Below are 24,762 nucleotides of genomic sequence, written 5' to 3'. Positions count from 1 at the left end.
GGTACCACTTGGCTGGCTGGCTTGTGTTCAAGCCTTCATGTGTTTGTTCAATAAATTTCTCTCAGCATCTGATGTTTGCCAGACAGGCACTACAGCAGATCCAAAAACATAATGTTAAACAGAACTGGCCTGCCCCATCAAGGTGAACAGTCATGATGTTTTACAGTTCAATAAATATGCAACTATAATAATGCTGTATACTATTAAGGAACAGAACAGGATATTATGAGAAAAAAAGTTGAACATAAAAGTAATTTCAATTGAGAGATCACTGAAGGCCTTTGTTGAATAGAGTTTACTAGGCAAAATGTAGGTCTGTGGTACATTTAAAGAAAAGGAAACACTATTCGCTTATTCCCTCTGTCAAGAGAATGGAGATGAGATAAAACTTTATATTCTTAATAGCTTAAATTAGTTAGAAATAGAATTAAACAATGTTAGTCTTGAGTACTTTATCACTTAATAAAATCTTAGAAACACCTATTTCTAGTTGTGATTAGGTGGGAGAAGGACTCAGACATCAAAAGCATTTAGAAATTTACAAACTTACTGTTGTTAGTATAATACTAATGGCTCCATAAAACATAAATATGATTGTATGACTGATACTAATTCTTAGGCAGAAGTAGGGCTAGATCATTTTCATATTTCTTCTTTCTGTCAATGAACACACAAGTCAAGGACATCTACTTCTGGTAGCACCATTTATACTGTGATTTTTTTTAATTCCCGGAAGGAAGACATGCATGATTGATACAGTAGGATGACCAGTAAGGACAGTCAATAGATGCCAGTAGGAAATATGAGACACGATCATCTAAATTCAGCTTATGTTAGTTGATTAAAATGCATTTCATTTAGGAGGATATTTTTTCTTCAAAATCCTACCTTAAATACAAAGTGTTCTTTTTCTGGGAAAAGGCAATTTAGTTATGTAACATAAAAAGAAGTTACAAAATAATATAAACCCAAACTCCCTTCCAAATAGCAACCACTTAGAAGCAAAGTCTGCCATATGAGGTAGTGGTGAAATATGTTGGAATCCTTCTAGGGTTTGGCCCTCCACTTGTTTTTTGATGGGGTTCGATCCCTGGGTTGGGAAGGCCTCCTGGAGAAGGGAAAGGCTACTCACTCCAGTATTCTAGCCTGGAGAATTCCATGGACTGTATAGTCCATGGGGTCGCAAAGACTCAGAGAAGACTGAGCGACTTTCACTTGCTCTTTGAGCACCTCACTTTGTCTGGGATGAGGAAGTGGATTCAGGAAGGGAATCTTCTAGGAGGTAGCAGTTTAGGCTGGGGTTCACTGTGCCTCAAGAGACAAAGATGGTGGTGGGGGCACTTTCCAAGCAGAGTCAATGGGATCTATGAAAGCCCTGAGGTGATGGAAAGAAACCTTTTGTGCACAAAGAAACTGAAAGAGGACTCTAACTCTAGTTAGAGAGGGAGAAGGTGGACCTGGATTTTGCTACATATGAAGGATTTTGATCATTTTGCTAAAACCAAAGAGAAGCCCCCAAAATAGTTTAATAAGGGACTGAGCTAATGTTTTCCAATTTTTATTAGCATGTGATGCTTTGCATAGGTGTAACTATTTCCTTAAAAATAGATATTACAGTTGAGTATCTAAGTACCACTCTACAGCATGCCTATTTCACCCACTTTTCTTTATAAGTGATTTAGATCAGTGAGGGGTCCAGTTGATGCAGTAATGTCCAAGATTGTTGCGAGCATTACCAACAATTGCTTGTTCCATTCGTTGTTTATCTCACCATTGATTTTTGACTTGGATTTGTGGAGAAAAATTAGCTTCCCTGATATTTTGCTGCTTCAAACTGGAAATAACAATGTTCATTGTAACTAGGCTACAATTATTTCAAGATTCTTAAGATTGGAATATTATTTTACAGTCCTCTATTAGAATTCTGTCATATACTTCTTAATATTCTTTTAAAATTCATGTACTATTATAAAATACATATGTATGTTTTTTTAGTTGTTGGCTTCTTGAATGGTAAAATTTATAAAGCACTGAAATGTATGTTTACTTTTTTCTGAGAGAAATAGTCTCTGAATTTGATAATCATGTTTTATCAAGTATGACTCTTTGTAGATGATCAAGAAACATAGTAAATAATTTTTGTAATTTTCTGAATCAAGTCATAAGTAATTTTACATTTGCATTACTTACATTTGTTTTTTTATCTTTGTCAGGTTATTACCATTGGAAAACATGTTAAAGGGTACCATTACATCATTGCAAATCTGGTAGGTGAATTAATTATAGTTATTATTTTAATAGAGATGCCTATAAATTAAAAACAATCAATAGCCAGGATTTATCAACGATATTTTTAAAAATATATTTTGATTACATTGCTCAGTTAGAAGTGGTGATGTGTTTCTGAATTTCTTATGTTTTAGATTTACTTTCCACTTTACATTTCCTAATCACTCTCCTATTATTATAAATGATGTGAGAAATGATAGAACAATATTTGACAAGCTTATGCTTTGTGTTACAAGGCATATGCTTTGTGTTAACTGAGGGAAAATTTTCAAAAAGATAAAATTTTATTGTTCAAGTTTCCTCTTGTTTCTGTCACTATAATTTATAAATATTACCCTTTACGCATTTCTTTAAAGCTCTTTGTGTGTAAATGCACATTTGTGAAACTGTGTTTTAGTGCAAAAGAAAACCTGGAAATATCTAGAATATTGATATGTTATACATTATTTATTTCTGATTTCCTACTTGCTGTATAAGCAACACAATGACTGAATTACTACAGTTGATCACTTTTTCTTTGAGATTCCTCTAAAATTAAGATTATACTGAAACACATGTGTGTATTGCTCAGTTGTGTCTCTTTGCGATCCTATGGACTATAACTCACCAGGCTCCTCTGTCCATGGGATTTCTCAGGCAAGAATACAGGAGTGGGTTTCCATTTCCTCCTCCAGGGGATCTTCCCAACCCGAGGATCGGACCCGCATCTCCTGTGTTGGCAGGCGGATTCTTTACCACTGAATCACCTGAGAAGCCCCTATACTGAGACATCCCAGTGGTTAATTGCATCTCCCTTTGTACAGTATGCTGCTGCTGCTGCTAAGTCGCTTCCGTCGTGTCCGACTCTGTGCGACCCCATAGACGGCAGCCCACCAGGCTCTGCCGTCCCTGGGATTCTCCAGGCAAGAGCACTGGAGTGGGCTGCTATATAGTCAAAGTCAATTTAGAATTATCACTAGATGTTTCCGTTTTTCAAAACAATTTTTAAATCAGCAATAAAATGAGCTCCAGTTTTTAGTGTTCCAAAGGTTTGCAATCTTTATTAAATGTGATTCTGTGTAATTGAGGGCTGCCTCTCCCCAACCTGAGAAAAAACGTGATTAGAAGAAGGACAAAAGAAGAGAATGAGACTGTATTCTCCACAGCATTATAGGACTCTGAGGTTTCCTGTTTATACAAATGAAGATCTGTGTCATGGCTTCTGGAATATTAGATTGTTATATCACAAGACATTACTTCTAGTAGTCATGGAGAGATTGAAAAAGCCCACAACTTTACAAGTGATAAGTATTGTTTTCAGCATTGATAAAGAGTATTAAACTCTAGACATACATGCTATTGGAAAAAGCTGGTTGTTCAATATAAAATTTCTGTTTGGCAATGAAATAGCTACTCTAAAAATTCCTTTGAACCTACCAGTTGGCTTATAGACCCTAAATGACTCCTGACTAGAGAAGCAAGAGTTAAAATAAATGCAGCTCTGTAATCAGTCTTTCCAGAACCGTTCTGTGCAAGGAACAGTCTGGACAGTCAGTCCCCATGTGAATTGTGCCATTTGATGAACGGCATAGAGCCACACTGAAAGCTGTGATCTTTAAAAATGTCCAGATGGAGAAGTTATATTGGAACATGGAGAAATAATGACAGAAGGAGGTCCATTTGAGAGCTGATATGAAAAAGGAAATATGTGTTTGGATGACCAAAGTAAAAAGAGTCAAAAATAAAAGCAACTTCTTGCTGCTGTCATGCTTTTGGGGAAAAGTCTATCTAATATTTTATCTGAATTCAAGTGGTGTTTTTCCTTTTCTAAATACTTTGTATCCTCACCATATGGAACTTGTGGTGAATCAGTAGATTCAAAGAATCTGTAGAGTGCTGCAGTTTCTGAGAATTTCTAGGGCACTTGAAAATTTCCCTGACATTTAAAATTGAAGAATGCCATCCAAAGTTGAAGGGCTTTCATCTTCTAAACTTTTGATTGGACTTGCACGCTTTCCCTCCCAGTGGCTAATGAGTGTAAGAGGAAGTGGTTGTAATAGATAGAAAAATCCTCATATTATTGTTGGCTCATTTCTTCAGGAATTGCTGAAAGCTTGATTAACCTCCCCAACAGGCTGTGGTTCCGTTCCCGATATATCATTAAAAGGGATAAAGTGATAAAGAAGTGGTCATAGGGAATGCAATTTTCCTGTCTTCAGCCCTTCATATACAGATTAAAAGCCCTGCCATCCGCCCACTTGACTCTGTCCACAGTGAGGCTCACTCATCAACCAGCCCCACTTGGGCACATACAAATTTCAAGAATCATTTCAGCATCTTCCTCTTAGACTGCCAAGCATTACTAGGCATTTGAGAAAAATATTTGCCATGAAGGACGCAGTACAAATAAACAAGTAAAGAGAAACAGGGCAGTCAGGAATCAGAACAATGCTTCAAATTTTAAGAATATGTGCAGAGAAAGAGGAGAAAATGTTATCCATAAAGAAAAGAAAAGGATGCTTAAAAAAAAGGAACAAGAAAGAGCTCTGGGAAATTAACTGTTTTTTTTTTTTTTCTAAAATCACATGTAAATTGAGTAACTTGGAAGGTAAATTTGAGAGAATCTTTCAAATTATGTAGCAAAATGATAATACAATATAAAATGGTGTGTGTGGAGAAGACTGAGGGACTGAGATGTTTAATCTAAGAGTTACATCTTAATAATAAACTTTGTAGAAACACAAATAGTGAAGAAAAAAGGAAAAGGAAGTTATCAAAGAAATGTTCAGAAAAATTCCTGGTATTGAATGACACACAATATTGGGTACACACAATAATGAATGACAAAAGGTTTTGTATTTTAAACAAAATATCATCATAAAATTTCAGGGATAAATAAAAGAACTTAAAGGTTGTGGCAGGTGTGGGCCAGGGAGGAGTATGAAACAGGTCATATGCAAAAAATGATTAGAAATAATGATATTATAATTTTTAGTAAAAAACAAAAGTCTCTGGAACAATGCCTTCAGATTATGAGGATTTCAATTTAAAATTGAAATTTTAAGTTTTGACCAGACAAAATACTGGTCAGTTGTCAGAGCAAAATAAAGGTATTTACAGGCATTCAGTGTCTCCAAAAACGTACCTCCATGCGTCTCAGAGGACTTCTGTGGACTCTAGCAGAAGGAAGGGGTAACACAAGAGAGAAAAGTGATACAGAGAATCTGCTCAGAAAAGTGGGGAGGGGCATTTCAGGGGAACGATGGCAGAGCAAATTGAAAGAGGAACCAATCAGGTTGCAGCATTAAGGAGGAAGGCTCCAGGACACAGGAAAAATAGATTACTTGCAATGTTTGAATATTTTATTTGAAAAAAGCTTTACTTGTATAAACATGAAATTTTTTTGTGGAGCAACTGGAAAAAATTAAGGATAAGTACAGAGAAAGTTCTAGTAGTGAAAAAATGCAGATATCATTAACATTAGAAGGAAATATTATTTAAGAAGGAAAATGAAATCCTAGCACATTGTTTGGCTTTACATAACAGAATTTTAAATATGAAAACAGTGAACATGAAAATGGGACAAGAGATAGATGATTTGGTTATGAGACTTACTCATTTAGCAGAAGTATAAACTCATAAGAAAACTTAGCATGGTTAAGTTAGGAAAAAAAAGAGCAAAAATGTTTCATGCAGAAATATGGAGGCAAATACATGAAAAACAAAAATTACTGAAATTGATTGTTTTGAAGAGCTTAACTAATGCGTGTGTAGAGCAGAACAGAAAATCTATGATTTTTGTTATATATATTTTTCCTTTATTTGAATTATTTTGATGAAAAGAAAAAAACATAATTCACTAACAAAATATAGATAATTGTCCTCCACACAAATAATATTAAACTATATTTTTAATATCAGCAACAAAGAAAAGGCTCTCTTACATTTTAGAGTCAAAATATTTTCACTTCTTTTGCACAATGATATGGAATAGTATATAAAGTGAAAATATTTATAATCATGACTTTTTAAAATTGTGATTTCATCATTCAGAGAAAGTGCTCCCAAACTGAGGTAAATCAGCACAGTATTTGAAGTCAGTGGAAACACCATATGATAGTTTTAGTGATGACTGAATTCATCCTAATAATACAGTAGAAGTGAATTTTTAAAAATTAAATACATTTTATAAAAACTAAGTTTCATGCTTAATTGTTCTCAAATAATGATAAAGCATTTGGAACCTCTCCTTCTCTTTTAAAAGGTTTTATATTATCTGAGAGAATGAACAATTTAAATAGAAATAACCATCCCACAGTGTTGTAGCTCTTGAAGAACTGGCTTAATGTTTAAGTATCTGGTGGTGCTCTGTTGTAGATATAATAAATAAAACCCCATTCTTCTCCTTAGATAAGGATAAATAAGACTCCATTTCAATAATCTGGAGAACTTTTATGTAATTAGGACCAGTAGACAATCATTGATTAAGGACCACGATAACCAAGATGATGCTAAGTGCTGAAGAATACTGGCTGGTAAAATGCATGAAACATTTACTATAGGCTTTTTATATCTGTTTGGTATTCTTTGAAATTTGCAAAACTACAGTGTATAGAGTTATTTGGTAAAAGTCAAAGTTCTATTTGGTTCTTAATTAAAAAAATATGACATAAATGTGTTTTCTGCCCAGGGATTTACTGATGGAGACCTATTAAAAATTCAGTTTGGAGGAGCAAATGTCTCTGGATTTCAGATAGTGGACTATGATGATTCTCTGGTATCTAAGTTTATAGAAAGATGGTCAACACTGGAAGAAAAAGAATACCCTGGAGCACACACGACTACAATTAAGGTACATGTCTATCAGGATCTGCCTCCACCTGCATCTCCACCTCCACCTCCTTTACCACTTCCATTCCAGCCTCCACCTCCACTTCCATCTCCACCTCCAGCCCCACCTCTGACTCTGTCTCTAACTAACTTCTGGTGATTAGCCTGTTCTCTGGGACGTCTTATAAAGAAGAAAAAATTTGTTTGAATAATTAACAAAATAAATATAGTGCCTTATGCAATCAAAGAATCTTTTAATGCTCTGTGGGTTTGGTCTTTACTTGTTTATTTAAGTCTTTACTTGTTTATTCAATGTATTTCATTGTGTGTACACATACAGGCCTATATTTACTTCCAAATATGAATATTTCTGCTGTTGATAGGAAGGTTTTTATTTTTCTTCTGTTGGTCACCTTATTGAGAGCAGAGATGAGTAAAACCTAAGGGAGAGTGCATCGAAGAGTGAGTGGGCTGAGATCATGTTCACCTGCTTCATGAAACTAGAGTTATATGACAATTAAAAGTTGCAGAACATTGTCAAATGTGTAGTGATCTGTTTATCTGTGTGTTATAAAGCACATTGCACAAGAACCAGTCAGGAACAGTGTCATTTCAGATGCCCTCACAGTTACGGAGAATTTTAGTTGATGCTCTTGTTTTCTGCACAAACGGAAAAAAAAAAAAAAAACAGATATAAATGTTTACCTTTAAATTTGTATCTGGCTGTGAGTCTGGTGCTAGATAAAAATTAGAAGCTCTGAAGTTTTCTACTTTGGGGTGTGTAAATGGATCCTTTTAATTTTGTGAGAATTTGACACAGAATTAAAGTGGCCCATGGGATGTTAAAGAATAGCCCAGAACTAATTTTTCCTCAAAAGTAGGTGGCTTCTTGTTTGGTGACCTTGACTGAGATTCAGCACATATGCATTTATAACAGGGTTATGGTCTTGTGGGCATGTCTTCGTGCAACGGAGCTCCTGACAGTCAGCAAGGGGACAGCCATCAGTGTCTGTCTTCACCTGCTCTCAGCAGTGTCCTGACTGTGGATCCCATCTGGTGGGATTGCAGGCTTCCCTGCACCCAGACATGGTGCCAGTATAGTTCTCTGATGGAGCTTGCATGTGGCACTCACCCTCAGATGGAGCTGACGTGTTCCTCTGAACACTCTGTTAGTCATCCTGTAGCCTCCCACAGCTGCCGGCTGTGAGAGGATGAAAGCAGATGATTTTTTCTCATGGAAGTCATATCACTATTAAAGTTCATGTGCCATACATCAAAGTTTAAGCAGATTTGGGGGATGAGAGATTACTGGCAATGTGTTCTGCCAACAATATTTGGCAGAATAAATGTTCTGCCAAAAATGTAGCCAAGATTGCCAACATGTAGCACCAGATTTCACTTTGTTGGTGACCTTTTTACTGTAGCATTTTAGCAAGACTGAAATGCTGACTCCCTGATGGCTCCTTCTACCAAGTTTCAGAGAGATTGTGATGGCCCTTCCTTGTGGGGCACTCAGAGAGCACAGGCTCATAAATATAAAAACATAGGCTCTTCCATTTATTGGGGGTTTTTGTTCTACAGAAAAGCTTAAAGATAAAGTAATGTGTATCCCTGGAGGGGGAACCAGGACCCTGCCCCAAGGCTGCCCTGTTGTCTCTTGGCTGCTCCTTGTCTGTATATCCCCTCCTTTCACGATAGCAACTGTTTGAACCTGCCCTTTGGAACTCAGGGAAGGCCATGAATCCAGATGAAAGGAGTGAAGGTGCTTCACATACCCTGATCCTTATCAGAAACCCCACCTTTGAACTATTGCTATAAAACTCCTAATCAATTTCTCCCAGATTGGGACACACAGTTTTTCGAGGCATGAGCTTGCTGTGTCCCCCTTTGCCTCACAAAGCAATAAAGCTCTTCTTTTCTACTTCATTCCCCAAAACAAGTCGGCTCTGAGTCACTGTTTGAATCTAGGCTCAAAAATAAAACAGCATTTACAAAGACTTATCAATATTTAGCATAGCTTTGGAAACATAGATGCCAATAGGAGATATATCTTATATGGCCTTTGATAAAAATCTTGATAAAAAGTACTGAAAATCCCTGTGGAGGATGTGCCTTTGGCTGAGAATTCGTCATAACATGGGCATGTATTGCTCATGTACTACAGAGCTGGGAACTGAAGGTAATTTTTAAAAAATGACCCTTGCCATTGCTAATCCACAGTCAATGGTGGATACAAACATGTCAATAAACAAATATTATGTAAAACAGAGCAATGCATGTAAAATATGGCAGCTCCTACACTTGATTAGGAGAGTATGGTAGGTAGGATAGTAAAGAAGGCTTTCCAGAGATGGAATGCCTGAGCAGAGCATGGTTGAGCAGGAAAAAAAGTGGAGGAGGATGCTTGGGAAGAAGAACCAGATTGATGAAATAGCATGAGTAATCCAGGGAATTTGGGAGGGGTGCAGTGCCAAGAGATCAAGCTCTTCAGTTGAGTAAGACAAGACTTTCATGATTGTTTCTCTCATGATTTTTCTCATGGACAGAAGAAAGGAACAAAATCTAAATAGGGAACAATATAGCATTTCTTAATATAAACAGGTGGCATATATGATCTGTTCAAGGAAAGGGAGTGAAAGTAATTGCTAATGTGGTTCTTTCTTTGCACATTTTCTTTTGGATCATTGACTGTACCAGATGCTTTGCCTGATCATTTAAATCATGTTTTATTATATTACAATAAAAACTTTGGCTATAGGCATGAAAACTTATAAAAATACAGTTCACTGCATCAAATTCTCTTCGTGGTTAGGCATTGGAAATTACATAATTTATATTGAGTTGTGGGACTATTAAATTAATGATTATTTTAAAGTTTTAGTGTTCCTTGAAAGGAACAGCAGCTACTATAGTTTCCTAACTAAAATCAATCTTATTCAGTCAATACAAGTAAAACCTTAAATTGTCAATATTTCACATATTTTAATAAACACCAAATATTAATTATGAATGTTAAATTTTTTCATTTTTATATCCTGTACGAAAAAGTAAATCTAGAGTTGTGGCACTGAGATTTTAAATTTGATTCTCTTTCACTAATTTGCTAATGTTCAATGATCATTCATCAGTTCAATATACATTTACTGAGTTTTTACTTTGCAAGTGGGCACTGTTATAGGTCTCAGAGAAGACAAACTTCTAGTCTTCATGGTATCAGATGTCTTCAGGCTAGAAACCAGCAATGACCTTATAACTTAGGAGGAAAATATCTTACTAATGTGTGGAAATCAACACACTCTAAAACTTCTGATTTCTACCCCTGCTGCCTCTTCAGCCCCTGAAAAATTATTCCTGTAACAGTCTTCCACTCTCAGTTGATAGAAACCCTGTCTTCACAGTTATCCTTTCAACCAAGAACTTGACGTCTCTCTCACCCTGTAGCCTACAACCAATCTGTCAGCACATCCTACTTCTTCTGCACCCCCTTACATCCAGCCACCATGGCCTTGCTGCTGGGGATATTGCAATGATTTCCCAGACTGGATCCCCTTGCTCTACATTTGTCCTTCTATCTTCCAGGCTTGTGGTCTTTTTAAAACTTAAATTGTATTATGCTGCTGACACTGTGTAACTCACACTGGGACTTAAACCCTTGGTCTTTTAACTGAAATCTCATCTGGTCTCAGGACTTAATGAAGCTCAGGTTCTTGATGTCTCAGCTCAGAAAGAGTTCAGTGGGAGAGTGAGAGACAATGTGATAGGTATGAAGTGGATTTATTTAGCGAGAAACACACTCCACAGACATATTGTGGGCCATCTCAAAAGGTGAGGATGGTCCCAAGGTCTGGGGTTGTCAGTGTTTACAGGGGCAGTTAATTTCATTGGCTAATGAGTGGGAGAAGTATTCTAGATATTTTGGGAGAAGGGGTGGGGATTTCCAGGAATTGGGCCTCCACCCACGTGTTGGTCTTTGATTGTCAGCCTTGGAACTGTCATGTCCCCTGAGGTTATGTCACTTAGCTTCCTGATGTGTTACAGTGAGTATGTATACTGAGGCTCAAGGTCTAGTGGAAGTTGACTCATCTACCATCTTGGATCCAGTTAGTTCTAATCATGTCATATACTGGGGCTATGTTGTTCTTTCAAATGTTGTGCCTGCCCCTCCCCTCCTGTTTCACCTCTGTTCTTCTCCAGGCCACTCTGTGGCCATCTCTGCCACTGGAGTAAAAGCTAGATGCATCCCTTTGGCTCATGCGGCTGCACATACCCTGCCTTCCTCTTCTGGGCTCTTCCCTTGCTCTTTCTGCTTCACTTATAGTGGCCTTTCTACCCATTCTTAAGCACAGGAGACCTTCCCCTCTCAGCACTGAATCTTCCTTCTTCTGGACTGTTCTCCCCTTCACATCTGCAAAGCTAAGCCTCCTGCCATCTGTGATCTTTATTCAGATGCCATCTCTTCAAGGAAGCTAGCAACAGGCTCTCTGTTTGAAATTGCAATCTCCCCACCCATCAGAGTGTGTCCCCTGCCCTTTCCCTGCTCCAGTTTTTTCTGTTTAATACCTCCTGGTGTACTGTATTCATAATGAATTTATTCATTACTTTGTTAAACGTCTGGCTCCTTCAGCTTGAAAGTAAGTGCCATGGAGGCAGGGGTTTTTGGCTGGTGTTTGTTTGTTCCCTAATTTTGTTTGTTCCTAGCTCCTAGACGTAGGCCTGGCACAGAGCAGCTCTTTAGCAAAAGGCTTTCTGAATGAACAGACAAAGAAAAGCACCCTTAAGAGGCTCCTATTCCCAGATCTGTAAGCAAGAAAGGCTTCCTTTTTTTGAGGGAATCATATGGAATTTAAAACCTGAGGGAGAGATAAGTATTAGAAGAAGGAAGGGAACATAACTTCCCACAAAGTCCCCAGTCCAAGGAAAATATAAATATTTCTGTAAGACTGGAAGTTGAACAAAGGAGTTTTGAGGGAATTCTGAGAAAGAATACTTTATAGATATACTGTATATGTGCCTTGTTGACCTCTGAGAAATTGTTTGTCTTATTCTGAGTTATTCTGAGGGTTTCTCAGGTGATGCTAGTGGTAAAGAACCCATCTGCTTAATGCAAGAGATATAAAAGACTCAAGTTTGATAGCTGGGTCAGGAAGATCTTCTGCAAGAGGGCATGGCAACCCACTCCAATATTCTTGCCTGAAGAATCCCCGTGGACCAGTCTGATGGGCTACGGTTTTATAGGGTCACAAAGAGCTGGACACAACTGAAGCAACTTAGCATGCATGAGAGCAGCCAGAATGCCCTAGAGAAGAACGATGGCTATAGGTTTGATACACAAAGATTATGGGCTGCCCTGGTGACAACAGATCTTGGTGACAGGAGCTTTTAGGAAGATTTCAGGAGCAATCCAGACAATAACTGATAGTTGTCTGAATGGTGGTTGTGGCATGAGTGAGTGAAAGTCGCTCAGTCGTGTCCAGCTCTCTGCGACCCTGTAGACTATACAGTCCATAGAATTCTCCAGGCCAGAATACTGGAGTGGGTAGCCTTTCCCTTCTCCAGGGGATCTTCCCAACCCAGGGATCGAACCCAGGTCTCCCGCATTGCAGGCGGATTCTTGACCAGCTGAGAGGGTAATAAATGGATTTGTTACACTTGCCAGTTCTCTCCATTTTATTAGAAATAATAATTGCAAAAATCACAACCCTGCATTTGTAATATATGAATATAAATTCAATTGAGAGGTATTTGTGGATTGAAAACAAGATTCAGAAAGACACTCTGCATCCTTCTATCTTATTAGCCCCACAGCTCATGCCGGGATTTGCACAGAGTAGGCACACAATAGGGATTTGTAGAAATGAAAAGGAATGAAGTGAAAAATAAGTCAATATTTTGAATATATCAAGGCAGGGGGAAAGGAAAAAATAGATAATTATAATTGCCATAAGATGAGGTTTAAATTTTTGTCCTGAGCATCTGTTGTGTTCTTTTACTCAGCTGTGGCAGAAAAGTAGTGTTATTTTGCTGGCTGAAATATAAAATTCTATAGTAATCAGATCTGAACTACCATGGCTGCTGCTGCTCCTAAGTTGCTTCAGTCGTGTCCAACTCTGTGCGATCCCATAGATGGCAGCCCACACCTGGGTTTAAATGGGACAGTTGCAGTGAGCATTTTACCTTTCTCAAAAAAAAAAGTTGACAAAGAGATAGATGATTTAGATGATTTACACTATCTTAAAACTAATTTCCATACATTTCTGTTTTGAGATAGATTTTTGGTGTTTTCAGGGTCTTCAATGACTTGCAATATATAACCATCCATCGTACCTTGTCACGTGGACAGTTTGGACTTAGTTTGAATTGTGTCTGTTGGGACCTGCAGGTGTTAAGGAATTCAACCATAATATAGGACTGGCATTGTATGTCACCTTAAATAATGGCTTTCCTCCAAGAATCCCATTTTACTCAGAAAAAGACTTAAAACAGGAATTCAAACTTTCTTAATTATGAGGCCTGTTGAAAATAGTATAATCACTTTGAGTTCAGTAATTAGCATCATGTATTAAATGTGCTGTGGTGGCTTCATGAAAATGATTCTGCTCCTTGAATGTTTTAACTGACCAAACTCACTGCTGGCATGTTGTCATCCCCTACAATGAATATTAAAGTATTTTTGACATGCAACAAAAAAGTTGCTTGACAAGATTTATCTCTTATGTTTTGTGGTTTAGGTTTAAAAAGTGTTTATATAACTGAAATAAACTCAAATTAAAAATATGATATTGATAAAATCACATATTTTATAAAAAGTAATGGAAATGATATATTAAACTATGGAGATACACATACCAAGAAAAATGAAAATGTGTTATCACTGTTAGAATTATAATGCATGATATCTGGGTTCATCTCATGTCCATATTTTTTCATCTGCAAAGGGAATAAATGTCCATGATTGCTGAGATTTCTCCCAAATTTAATACCATGATTATGTGATATGCAAATTTAGGCACTAAAACCCATATGCTAATATTTGTAATTTTTGCCAAATTTATGACCCTCAAATAGCTCCTCCTTCTATCAAAGATTGTAGTGACTTGCAGCTGGTCACCTCTGCTGGAATCAGTTCTTAAATAACCCTGGAAAATATTGTTTTGATTGTTCAGACTACAAAAATAAGGAAATTTCAACTGTTTGAAGATTCCTAAGAAGTGAACAAAGTAAAATATTGGCCTCTAAGGAAAGTCTTTACCTACCAGTGGGTGAATCAAAACCAGACAATGTGTTGATTTGAGTATGTTGTTTTCAATATATTCTTTTTACTTTCAAGAGTCTTTCTTCCCAGTGAATTAAAAACTTATTTTTATTATTCAAAGAAAATAATAATAGAAAAGATGTTCATTTTGATTTCTTGCCAATGGAGCTGTCTTTTCACTCTTGGAAATGTGATACATCTTTTGTGCTTATAAAGATGTTGAATTTTTATTAGTTTTCTAATTAAGACTTAAGGATAAATTAAAAAAAAAAAAAAAAAAAAACCTTTGACTGTGTGGATCACACAAACTGGAAAACTCTTAAAGAGATGGGAATACCAGACCACCTTAACTGCTTCCTGAGAAACCTGTATGCAGGTCAAGAAGCAACATTTCAAACTGGACTTGGAACAATGCACTGGTTCAAAATTGGGAAAAGAGTGTGTCAAGGCTGTATATTGTCACTCTGATTATTTAACTTGTATGCAGAGTACATCATGCGAAATGCTGGGCCAGACAAAACACAAGCTGGAATCAGGATTGCTGGGAGAAACAGCAATAACCCCAGATATGCAGATGACACCACCCTTATGGCAGAAAGCAATGAGGAACTAAAGAGCCTCTTGATGATAGTGAAAGAGGAGAGTGAAAAAAAAGCTGGCTTAAAACTCAACAAAGAACTAAGGTCAAGTAATCCGGTCCCATCATTTCATGGCAAATAGATGTGGAAATAATGGAAACAGTGAAAGACATTTTTTCTGGGGCAAAATCGCTGCAGATGTGACTGAAGCCATGAAATTAAAAGACGCTTGCTCCTTGGAAGAAAAGCTGTGACAAACCTAGACAAAGTGTTAAAAAGCAAAAACATTAGACATTATACCGACAAAGGTCTGTCTAGTCAAAGCTATGGTTTTTCCAGTAGTCATGCACTGATGTAAGAGTTGGACCATAAAGAAGCCTAAGTGCTGATGCTTCTGAACTGTGGTGTTGGAGAAGACTCTTGAGAGTCCCTTGGACTGCAAGGAGATTCAATCAGTCCATTCTGAAGGAGATCAGTCCTGAATACTAAAGGACTGATGCTGAAGCTGAAGCTCCAATACTCTGGCCACCTGATGCAAAGAGCTGACTCCTTGGAAAAGACCCTGATGCTGGGAAAGATTGAAGGCGGTAGAAGAAGGGGATGACAGAGGAAGAGATGATTGTATGACATCATTGACTCAGTGACATGAGTTTGAGCAAACTCTGGGAGATAAGGAAGGACAGGGAAGCTTGGCGTGCTGCAGTCCATGGGGTAGCAAAGAGTCAACCACAACTGAGCAACTAAACAACAATTAAGACATTATTTTTAGAACAGGTTTAGGTTCACAGCAAACCTGAGCAGAAAGTACAGAGATTTCCTATGTGTACCCTGTTCCTATACCTCACCGCGTCTTCCAATATCAACTTCCCTGTTGGAATTGAGGAGCCTATGTTGACACATGGCTTGTAATTACCCAAGGTCCATAGTTTATGTTAGCATTCACCCTTTTTTTCAGTTTTGTTTATTTGTTTTGTTCAGGCTTTTCCCTACCACATTTCATGAGACTTAGTCTCAAAATGACTTTTGGCTATCTCCAAATAAAACCTACCCTTAGAGATGAAAATTCTTCCATCATTGGCTTTTTCTTTTTTCTAAAGTATGTAATCTGTGCCAATCTCAAAGGAGTGAGCAAGTTTCATAAATGCTTTTTTCTGTGCCACGTTTTATATATGCTGTTATATGGAAGTGAATAAAATTAAAATCCAATATAAAAATAAACGAACAAAAGAAAAGCCCACTCACTCTCAGCCTTGTGCATTCTACAGGTTTGGATAAATAGATAATAGCATGCTTTCATTGTTATTGTTTCATACAGAGCATTTCCGTGACTCTAAAAGCCCTTTGCATTTCATTTATTTATCTCTCCTCCCACCACCAACACCTGGCCACTACTGACTGATCGTTTTACTATCTCCATAGTTACACCTTTTCCAGAAAGTCATACAGTTGGAATTATATAGTGTGTACCCTTTTTTAATTGGCTTCTTACGCTTAGTCATTTACATTTAAAATTCCTCTGTGTCTTTCGGTGGCTTGGTAGCCCACTCCTTTTTAACTCTGATAATATTCTTTTATCTTCATGTACCTCACATTATTTATCTTTTATTTATTGAAGACTATCTTGGTTGCTTCCAAGTTTTGGCAATTATAAATAAAGCTGCTATTAACATGTGTGGTGATTTTTGAGTGGGCTTCATGTCTCAACTTCTTTGGGTAAACACCAAGGAGTGTGTTGGCTCAATTACATATAAGTATGTTTAGTTTTGTAAGAAATGATCTGTCTCCCAAAGTAACTGTACTATTTTGCATTTCCACTGACAATGAGTGAGAGTTCTGTTGTTCCAGTGATGTTGGGTCTTAATGAAGATTCTGTGATTTTATTCAGTGAAGCTACAAAGGGCATGCATTTAAAAGGCTTTAGAGGAAAGTAGAGATGACCTTATCACAGACAGCTCTTTCCCAGAGAGTAGACTTCACTTGAATTCAAAATTAAGAGAAGTGAATAATTTTAAGTTTATAATTTTTTTTTTCTTTTTTATGGCATTAGTTGATTTCAGGCCATTGCCAAGAAGCTTAAAGAAAGGAGACTTTGTAAACTTTCTTATAAGCTTAATTATTGTTCCTAGAGCTCATCATTTTTGACAATGTTGATAATTTTGTGATAAAGAAACTGAGAGTAATTATATTATGTGATTCTCTAGGGAGATATCATTTAGTTTATAATGTGTCCGACTCTTTGCGATCCCATGGACTGCAGGCTCCCAGGCTTCTCTGTCCATGGGATTTTCCAGACAAGAATACTGGAGTGGGTTGCCATTTCCTTCTCCAAGGGATCTTCCTGACTCAGGGATCAAACCCAGGTCTCCTGCATTGCAGGCAGATGCTTTACCCTCTGAGCCAAAGTGTCTGCCTAGTTTATAATAATTTTAACTGAATAAATGATGCTATTTTTTAAAATGGCTGTATAAAATGTATCAGACTATAAAACTTTTGACAGCCCAAAGTATGTTATACAAATGCTATTTTTATAGAAATTAATTGATGTTAAAGAAAAATTTTAAATGGTTATTAGTTTTGGCAATGCTGACCAATCAAAGTAATTGGAATCGTTACTGCAGGATTTCTCAGGGCCTTTAATATGCCAACATGAAAATTATTTTCTGAACTTATTGGATCAGAGTCTTATAGATCAGGATGGTGGTTTTCAAAACAGTGTAAAGACAAGCTAATTTTGTAACAAGATAGTAATAAAAGGAAAACAGAAGACAAACATGCAGGTCAATAACTTTGATTTTTAGTGTATTTTAAAACTCAAAATCCAACAGTCCCAGTGTGCCTTGCCTCCAAACTTTCAGATCCAAAACTGGGACAGGCCAAGGCAAACCAGGACAGCCCATCACCTCATTATTCCTGAAATGAAGAGATCGGGATTCAAATTACACCTTTGCCATGTATTTTTGTGACCCTGAGAAAAATGTAACTTGATAACTTGTAATCTTCACCTATACCATTGGAATAAAAGTATTTGTTGCATAGAGTTTTTTTTTTTTTTAAGGTCTTTCTAGGAAACTACACAGCTCATGTTTGACACACAGAAAACTAAGTCAACATGAATTCTTCCTTTTTCCCTCACTTACCTTTCCAACTCCACAATGACATAGAAGAGACATTGTTCTGCTTATCTCATTGATAAGAAACTTTGCACACAGACACTTTAGTTAACTTGCTCAAGGCAACAGAATAGTAAATGCTATAATCAGAGCTTGAGGCAGCTCTGATAGAGATCAGAAGATGCTGTATTAAATGCTTTCTAAACTGTACTCAATTCAGTTTCAAGTGTCAAGGAAGATATGGAAATACCCATTCATAGGAAATTCTGATAGTTTCATAATACTAAAGCCTAGTACTTCGTTTTTGAATGACGTTTTCATTTTGTTTTCCCTATTTTTAAAGCACCATACAGATAACACATGTTTCAGAATAGGTGCTGTCATTATGACCCATAAAACTTTATATTACAGCCTAGTTACCCTCTGTATCTTTGTCGCATTTTAAATGTATACAGAACTTCTTTTCATCTCATTTTGTTTTTTTACTATAAGATTAACATTTTCTGTTATCAGTGATTAGAGAAATGTGTTATTGAATAATATAACTATTGAGCAAAACAAACATGTTTAAAATGCATAGATCATTTTACTTTTGAAAAATGAGTCTCAATAAAGATACACTTAAAAATGAAATAAAAAGTGCATTTGGAAAACGGACCATAAAAATGTTTCCCCAGATTTCTTCTTCAAGTGTGGATAGGAGTGATTGTGGCAAAGCACCACAGCATATAATGGCACCCCACTGAAATATAAATTTCCAAGTCAGCTGAGGAATTTCACAGAACATAAACATCAGGACAGAGATGATGCATTTGTTTTCAAGGAAGGAGATTGTTCCATCGCCATCATGTTCCCTTCAAATTAATTTACATCTAGTTTAGTGAATGGTAGAATAAAATTGAAATATTTAACCATACAATCAAAAATGTGAACATATTTGTTGAGGAAAATAAATGAGCCACATATACAGAACATAAACCAGAAGGAGCTCTGGATACAGAGGCTGTTGATTTTCTCTCAGCCCAGAATAGAGTCTATAATTGTGACTATTAATTTACAATGATAATAAGCTTGAGACTTGATTAGATTTGAACATTTGGTAAAGGTTGGAAGGATTTTTCTTCTTAGTGAGCTCATGCCCTGAATCATAATGGTAACATGCTGCGTGGACTTAAATGCTTTTAGTTGATTCAGCCTCATCTTATTTTTTAATGTAGTTCACCAGCATTTATAGACTCTGAAACATTTAGCAGATGACTTTGTAGATTTCTCCAGGTAGTATGAGCAGGGTGACTCAAGGAAGAGTTTGCCTTTTAACTATGATTGTAATTCCTGAATACAAACTACAATACTGGCTTCTGTTTCTAATTCAGTGACCTAAACTTCATCATAAGAATTAAACTAGCAATAGACAGATTGCTGTATAAGAAAGCAAACTAATCAGTTTTTTTCCTCTAGGAGAATAGAGATATGTGAGGCAGATAAAAGCTGTCATGATATTTCTGTTTCTCCAAGAAGTCTTTTCTTAAATAGATATGATTTATAGCAATGCTTTTGATATAATACAGATTTTTTAAAAGCTACATGGATATTGTAGAGCACTTGGCAAGAAAATATCATCATGTATGTTTCCTCCCTCTTATTTTATTCTAATCATTTGTTTATTTTCCTTTCCTTTTTTTGGTTGAAGGGATGCAATTATTTCTATTCTAATTTTCTGTTGAAAAATATATAGTTGTAATGTTGTTTTTCACTTATTTTATAGCTTGTATTGTTTGTATTGCTACATAACCATTATTTTATTTTTTTTAATATAAATTTATTTATTTTCATTGGAGGCTAATTACTTTACATTATTGTATTGGTTTTGCCATACATCAACATGAACCTGCCACGGGGGTACACGTGTTCCCCATCCTGAACCCCCTCCCGCCTCCTTCCCCATACCATCCCACTGGGTCATCCCAGTGCACCAGCCCCAAGCGTCCTGTATCCTGCATTGAACCTGAACTGGCGATTCATTTCATATATGATATTATACATGTTTCAATGCCATTCTCCCAAATTATCCTACCCTCTCCCTCTTCCATAGAGGCCAAAAGACTGTTCCATATATCTCTGTCTCTTTTTCTGTCTTACATAGAGGTTTATTGTTACCATCTTTCTAAATTCCATATATATGCGTTAGTATACTGTATTGGTGTTTTTCTTTCTGGCTTACTTCACTCTGTATAATAGGCTCCAGTTTCATTCACCTCATTAGAACTGATTCAAATGTATTCTTTTTAATGGCTGAGTAGTACTCCATTGTGTATATGTACCACAGCTTTCTTATCCATTCATCTGCTGATGGACATCTAGGTTGCTTCCATGTCCTGGCTATTACAAACAGTGCTGCGATGAACATAACCATTATTAATAGAACTTTTTATTGTTTGCATAGTGAAAGTGAAAGTCACTCAGTCATGTGGGGTCACCTCTTTGTGACCCCATGGACTATACAGTCCATGGAATTCTCTAGGTCAGAATACTGGAGTGGATAGCTATTCACTTCTACAGGAGATCTTCCCAACCCAGGGATCAAACTCAGATCTCCTTCATTGCAGATGGATTCTTTACCATCTGAATCACCAGAGAAGCTAATGTTCACACAACGCTTCCACATATATGCTTCCACACGTATGTTCACATATGCATTCCACAGAAAGCATAGTTTTTAAACATTCTTTTATTCTCATAGATTCCTTATAATTTTTGCACATTAAGAATGATGTTGAAATTAATATCCTTGTATGAAAGTTCTCTGTATTTGAGAATGTTTTCTTAGGAGAGGCTCCCAGAAATTACATTTTCAATCCAGAAATACAGATGGCCTACATGGAAGGCTTTCCTGATAGCTCAGTTGGTAAAGAATCCACCTCCAATGCATGAGACGCCGGTTTGATTTCTGGCTTGGGAAGATCCCCTGGAGAAGGGATAGGCTACCCACTCCAGTATCCTTGGGTTTCCCTGGTGGCTCAGCTGGTAAAAAATATGCCTGCAATACGGGAGACCTGGTATCCCTGGGTTGGGAAGATCCCTGGAAAAGGGAAAGGCTACTCACTCCAGTATTCTGGACTGGAGAATTCCATGGACTGTATGGTCCATGGGGTAGCCAAGAGTTGGACACGACTGATTTTCACTTTCACATGGGTATATAACACAGTGTATTTTACTAATTTCTTGCTTGTACAGTTTGAAGGAAGAGGTTGCAGATTTGGGGAGAAAATAGAGATGGGTTTGATTTAGGTCCATCTAGTAGGGTTATTTCCAGGAAACTAAAGTGCAGCCACCCAAGAGATAATGTAGATTTGTGAAGAAGGGCTCATGTATATCCCTGCAGTGACATTGCTTAAGAAAATTTAGCAATAAATGTGTATATCTTACAATTAACAGCATCAGTCACAGTCCTGTGGTCTCAAAATCATTTTCTTTTTCTTCTTCCTCCTATCACTTTCCCATCAAATTTGATTCATTCATGTGGTAAAATGAAACTGACTCACCTAAACTATTCATGGAAAAATTATAATAATAACTTCACACTCCTTTTTTAACACTAAAGATGTGATATATTAAAGAATTTCTAGATTCAGGGAGGTGGTAATTTATACTACATAAGTTACTTTCTCATTTGCCTTATTGTAACATCTCTCATATTAAAAAATAAGCAAGAAAAATATCTATCAACCATTGGATCAAGTTATAACACTAAATGGTATATTAGGTTCTACACATGGACATCACCAGATGGTCAATACCAAAATAATTGATTATATTCTTTGTAGCCAAAGATGAAGAAGCTCTGTATAGTCAGCAAAAACAAGACTGGGAGCTGACTGTGGCTCAGATAATGAACTCTTTATTGCCAAATTGACTTAAATTGAAAAAAGTAGGGAAAACCACTAGACCATTCAGGTATGACCTAAATAAAATCCTGTGATTATACAATGGAAATGACAAATAGATTCAAGGGATTAGATCTGATAGAGTGCCTGAAGAACTATAAATGGAGGTTCATGACATTGTACAGGAAGCAGTGATCAAGACCATCCCCAAGAAAAAGAAGTGCAGAAAGGCAAAATGGTTGTCTGAGGAGGCATTACAAATAGCTGAGAAAAGAAGAGAAGCTAAAGAAAGGTAAAGGAAAAAAGAAAAGGTATATCCATTTGAATGCAGCATCCCAAAGAATAGCCAGGAGAGATAAGAAAGACTTCCTCAATGATAAATGCAAAGAAATAGAGGAAAACACTAGAATGGAAAGACTAGAATCACTTCAAAAAGATTAGAGATACCAAGGGAATATTTCATGCAAAGATGGGCACAATAAAGGACAGAAATGGTATGGACCTAACAGAAGCAGAAGACATTAAGAAGAGGTGGCAGAAATATACAGAAGAACTATACAAAAAAGATCTTCACGACCCAGATACCACGATGGTGTGATCACTCACCTAGACATCCTGGAATGCGAAGTCCTGAGAAAGCATGACTACGAACAAAGCTAGTGGAGGTGATGGAATTACAGTTGACCTATTTCAAATCTTAAAAGATGATGCTGTAAAAGTGCTGCATTCAATAGGCCAGCAAATTTGGAAAACTCAGTAGTGGCCACAGGATTTGAAAAGGCCAGTTGTTCTTCCAATCTCAAAGAAAAGCAATGCCAAGAATGTTCAAACTACTGCACAATTGCACTCAGCTCACACGCTAGCAAAGTAATGCTCAAAATTCTTCAAGCTAGACTTCAACAGTACTTGAACCGTGAACTTCCAGACATTCCAGCTGGATTTAGAGAAAGCAGAAGAACCAGAGATCAAATTGCCGATATCCACTGGATCATCAAAAAAGCAAGAGAATACCAGAAAACATCTACATCTGCTTTATTGATTATGCCAAAGCCTTTGATTGTGTGGATCACAACAAACTGTGGAAAATTCTTCAAGAGATGCAAATACCAGACCACTTGACCTGCCTCCTGAGAAATCTGTATGCAGATCAAGAAGTAACAGTAAGAACCAGACTGGTTCCAAATAGGGAAAGGAGCACGTCAAAGCTATATATTGTCACTCTGTTTATTTAACTTATATGAAGCATATATTATGCAAAATGCCAGGCTGCATGAAGCACAAGCTGGAATCAAGATTGCCAGGAGAAATATCAATAACCTCAGATACACAGATGACACCACCTTTATGGCAGAAAGTGAAGAAAAACTGAAGAGCCTCTTGATGAAAGTGAAAGCGGAGAGTGAAAAAGCTAGATTAAAACTCAACATTCAAAAAGGAAGATCATGGCATCTAGTCCCATCACTTCATGCCAAATAGATGGGGAAACAGTGGAAACAATGAGAGACTTTATTTTGGGGGGGCTCTAAAATCACCGCAGATGGTGATTGCAGCCATTAAATTAAAAGACACTTTCTCCTTGGAAGAAAAGCTATGACCAGCCTAGACAGCATATTAAAAAGCAGGGACATTACTTTGCTGACAAAGGTCCATCTAGTCAAAGCTATGGTTTTTCCAGTAGTCATGTGTGGATGTGAGAGTTGGACTATAAAGAAAACTGAGTGCCAAAGAACTGATGCTTTGAATTGTGGTGTTGGAGAACACTCTTGAGAGTCCCTTGGACTGCAAGGAGATCCAACCAGTCCTTCCTAAATGAAATCAGTCTTTAATATTCATTGAAAGGACTGATGTTGAAGCTGAAACTCCAATACTTTGGCCACCTGATGAGAAGAACTGATTCCTTGGAAAAGCCCCTGATGCTGGGATAGATTGAAGGCAGGAGGAGAAGGTGATGACAGAGAATGAGATGGTTGGATGGCATCACTAACTCGATGGACATGAGTTTGAGCAAGCTCTGGGAGTTGATGATGTGTGACAGGGAAGCCTGGCGTGCTGAAATCCATGGGGTCGCAAAGAGTTGGACACAACTGATCAACTGAACTGAACTGAATGGTATATTGCAATTTCTGTTAATATATCTTTTCACTGACCTGGGAGGGAATGTGAATCCTGTAAAGATAGAATCTGTATGAAGATTTCTGACCTGCCTTCTTTCCTTCCTCCCTCTCTCTGTTTTTTCTTCCCTCCTTCCCTTTTTCCTTCCTTCTTCCCTGCTTCCCTTCCTTCTAAGTAAGTCTCTTAAGTGTGCCCAGTGTGCCCTGAGCTCTGAGAATTCAATGGTCACAAATAAGTTTTCTGCTTCCTTAGAGTAACTGTTCTAGTGGGGAGAAGAGATCAATTAGACAAAGAATATATGAAGAGGATACTCAGATACTGGTGGTGAATATGAAGGTAATAAACAAGGTCTTCCCTGGTGGCTCGGAGGTTAAAGCGTCTGCCTCCAATGTGGAGACCCGGGTTCAATCCCTGGGTCGGGAAGATTCCCTGGAGAAGGAAATGGTAACCCACTCCAGTATTCTTGCCTGGAGAATCCCATGGGTGGAGAAGCCTGGTAGGCTACAGTCCACGGGGCCGCAAAGAGTCAGACACGATTGAGCGACTTCACTTCACTTCACCTCAAACAAGGTCACATGAAGGAAAGTGATCGAGGGTGGGCTGGGCATGAAGGGTACTGCTGAGGAAGTCGCGTTTGAGCACCTGCATGTAATTTAAAGCCATAGAATGAATGACATCACATAGAAAGAGCAAGGAGGGTTGGTGTGAAAATTTAGAAAATTTGTCTT

The 24,762-nt window shown here is 37.3% G+C and overlaps 1 protein-coding gene across 4 annotated transcripts in view; it reads left to right on the top strand.

Moving 5' to 3' along the window:
• GRIA2 (glutamate ionotropic receptor AMPA type subunit 2) overlaps positions 1–24,762 on the top strand; it is a 197,745-nt gene that overhangs the window by 115,920 nt on the left and 57,063 nt on the right. For all 4 annotated transcript variants that reach the window (XR_005723039.1, XM_040251475.1, XM_040251474.1 and 1 more), the window contains exons 5-6: positions 2,214–2,267; positions 6,959–7,120. Coding sequence is in view for 3 of the 4 variants with exons in the window: in XM_040251475.1 (XP_040107409.1) it covers positions 2,214–2,267; positions 6,959–7,120 (216 nt within the window). In the remaining variant the exon portion in view is untranslated. The remainder of the gene's footprint in view (positions 1–2,213; positions 2,268–6,958; positions 7,121–24,762) is intronic.

Source organism: Oryx dammah, unplaced genomic scaffold (assembly GCF_014754425.2).
Source record: "Oryx dammah isolate SB20612 unplaced genomic scaffold, SCBI_Odam_1.1 HiC_scaffold_12, whole genome shotgun sequence".
Classification (NCBI taxonomy): Eukaryota; Metazoa; Chordata; class Mammalia; order Artiodactyla; family Bovidae; genus Oryx; species Oryx dammah.
The sequence above is the reverse complement of the archived record's forward strand: the minus strand, read 5'-3'. Positions and strand labels throughout refer to the sequence as shown.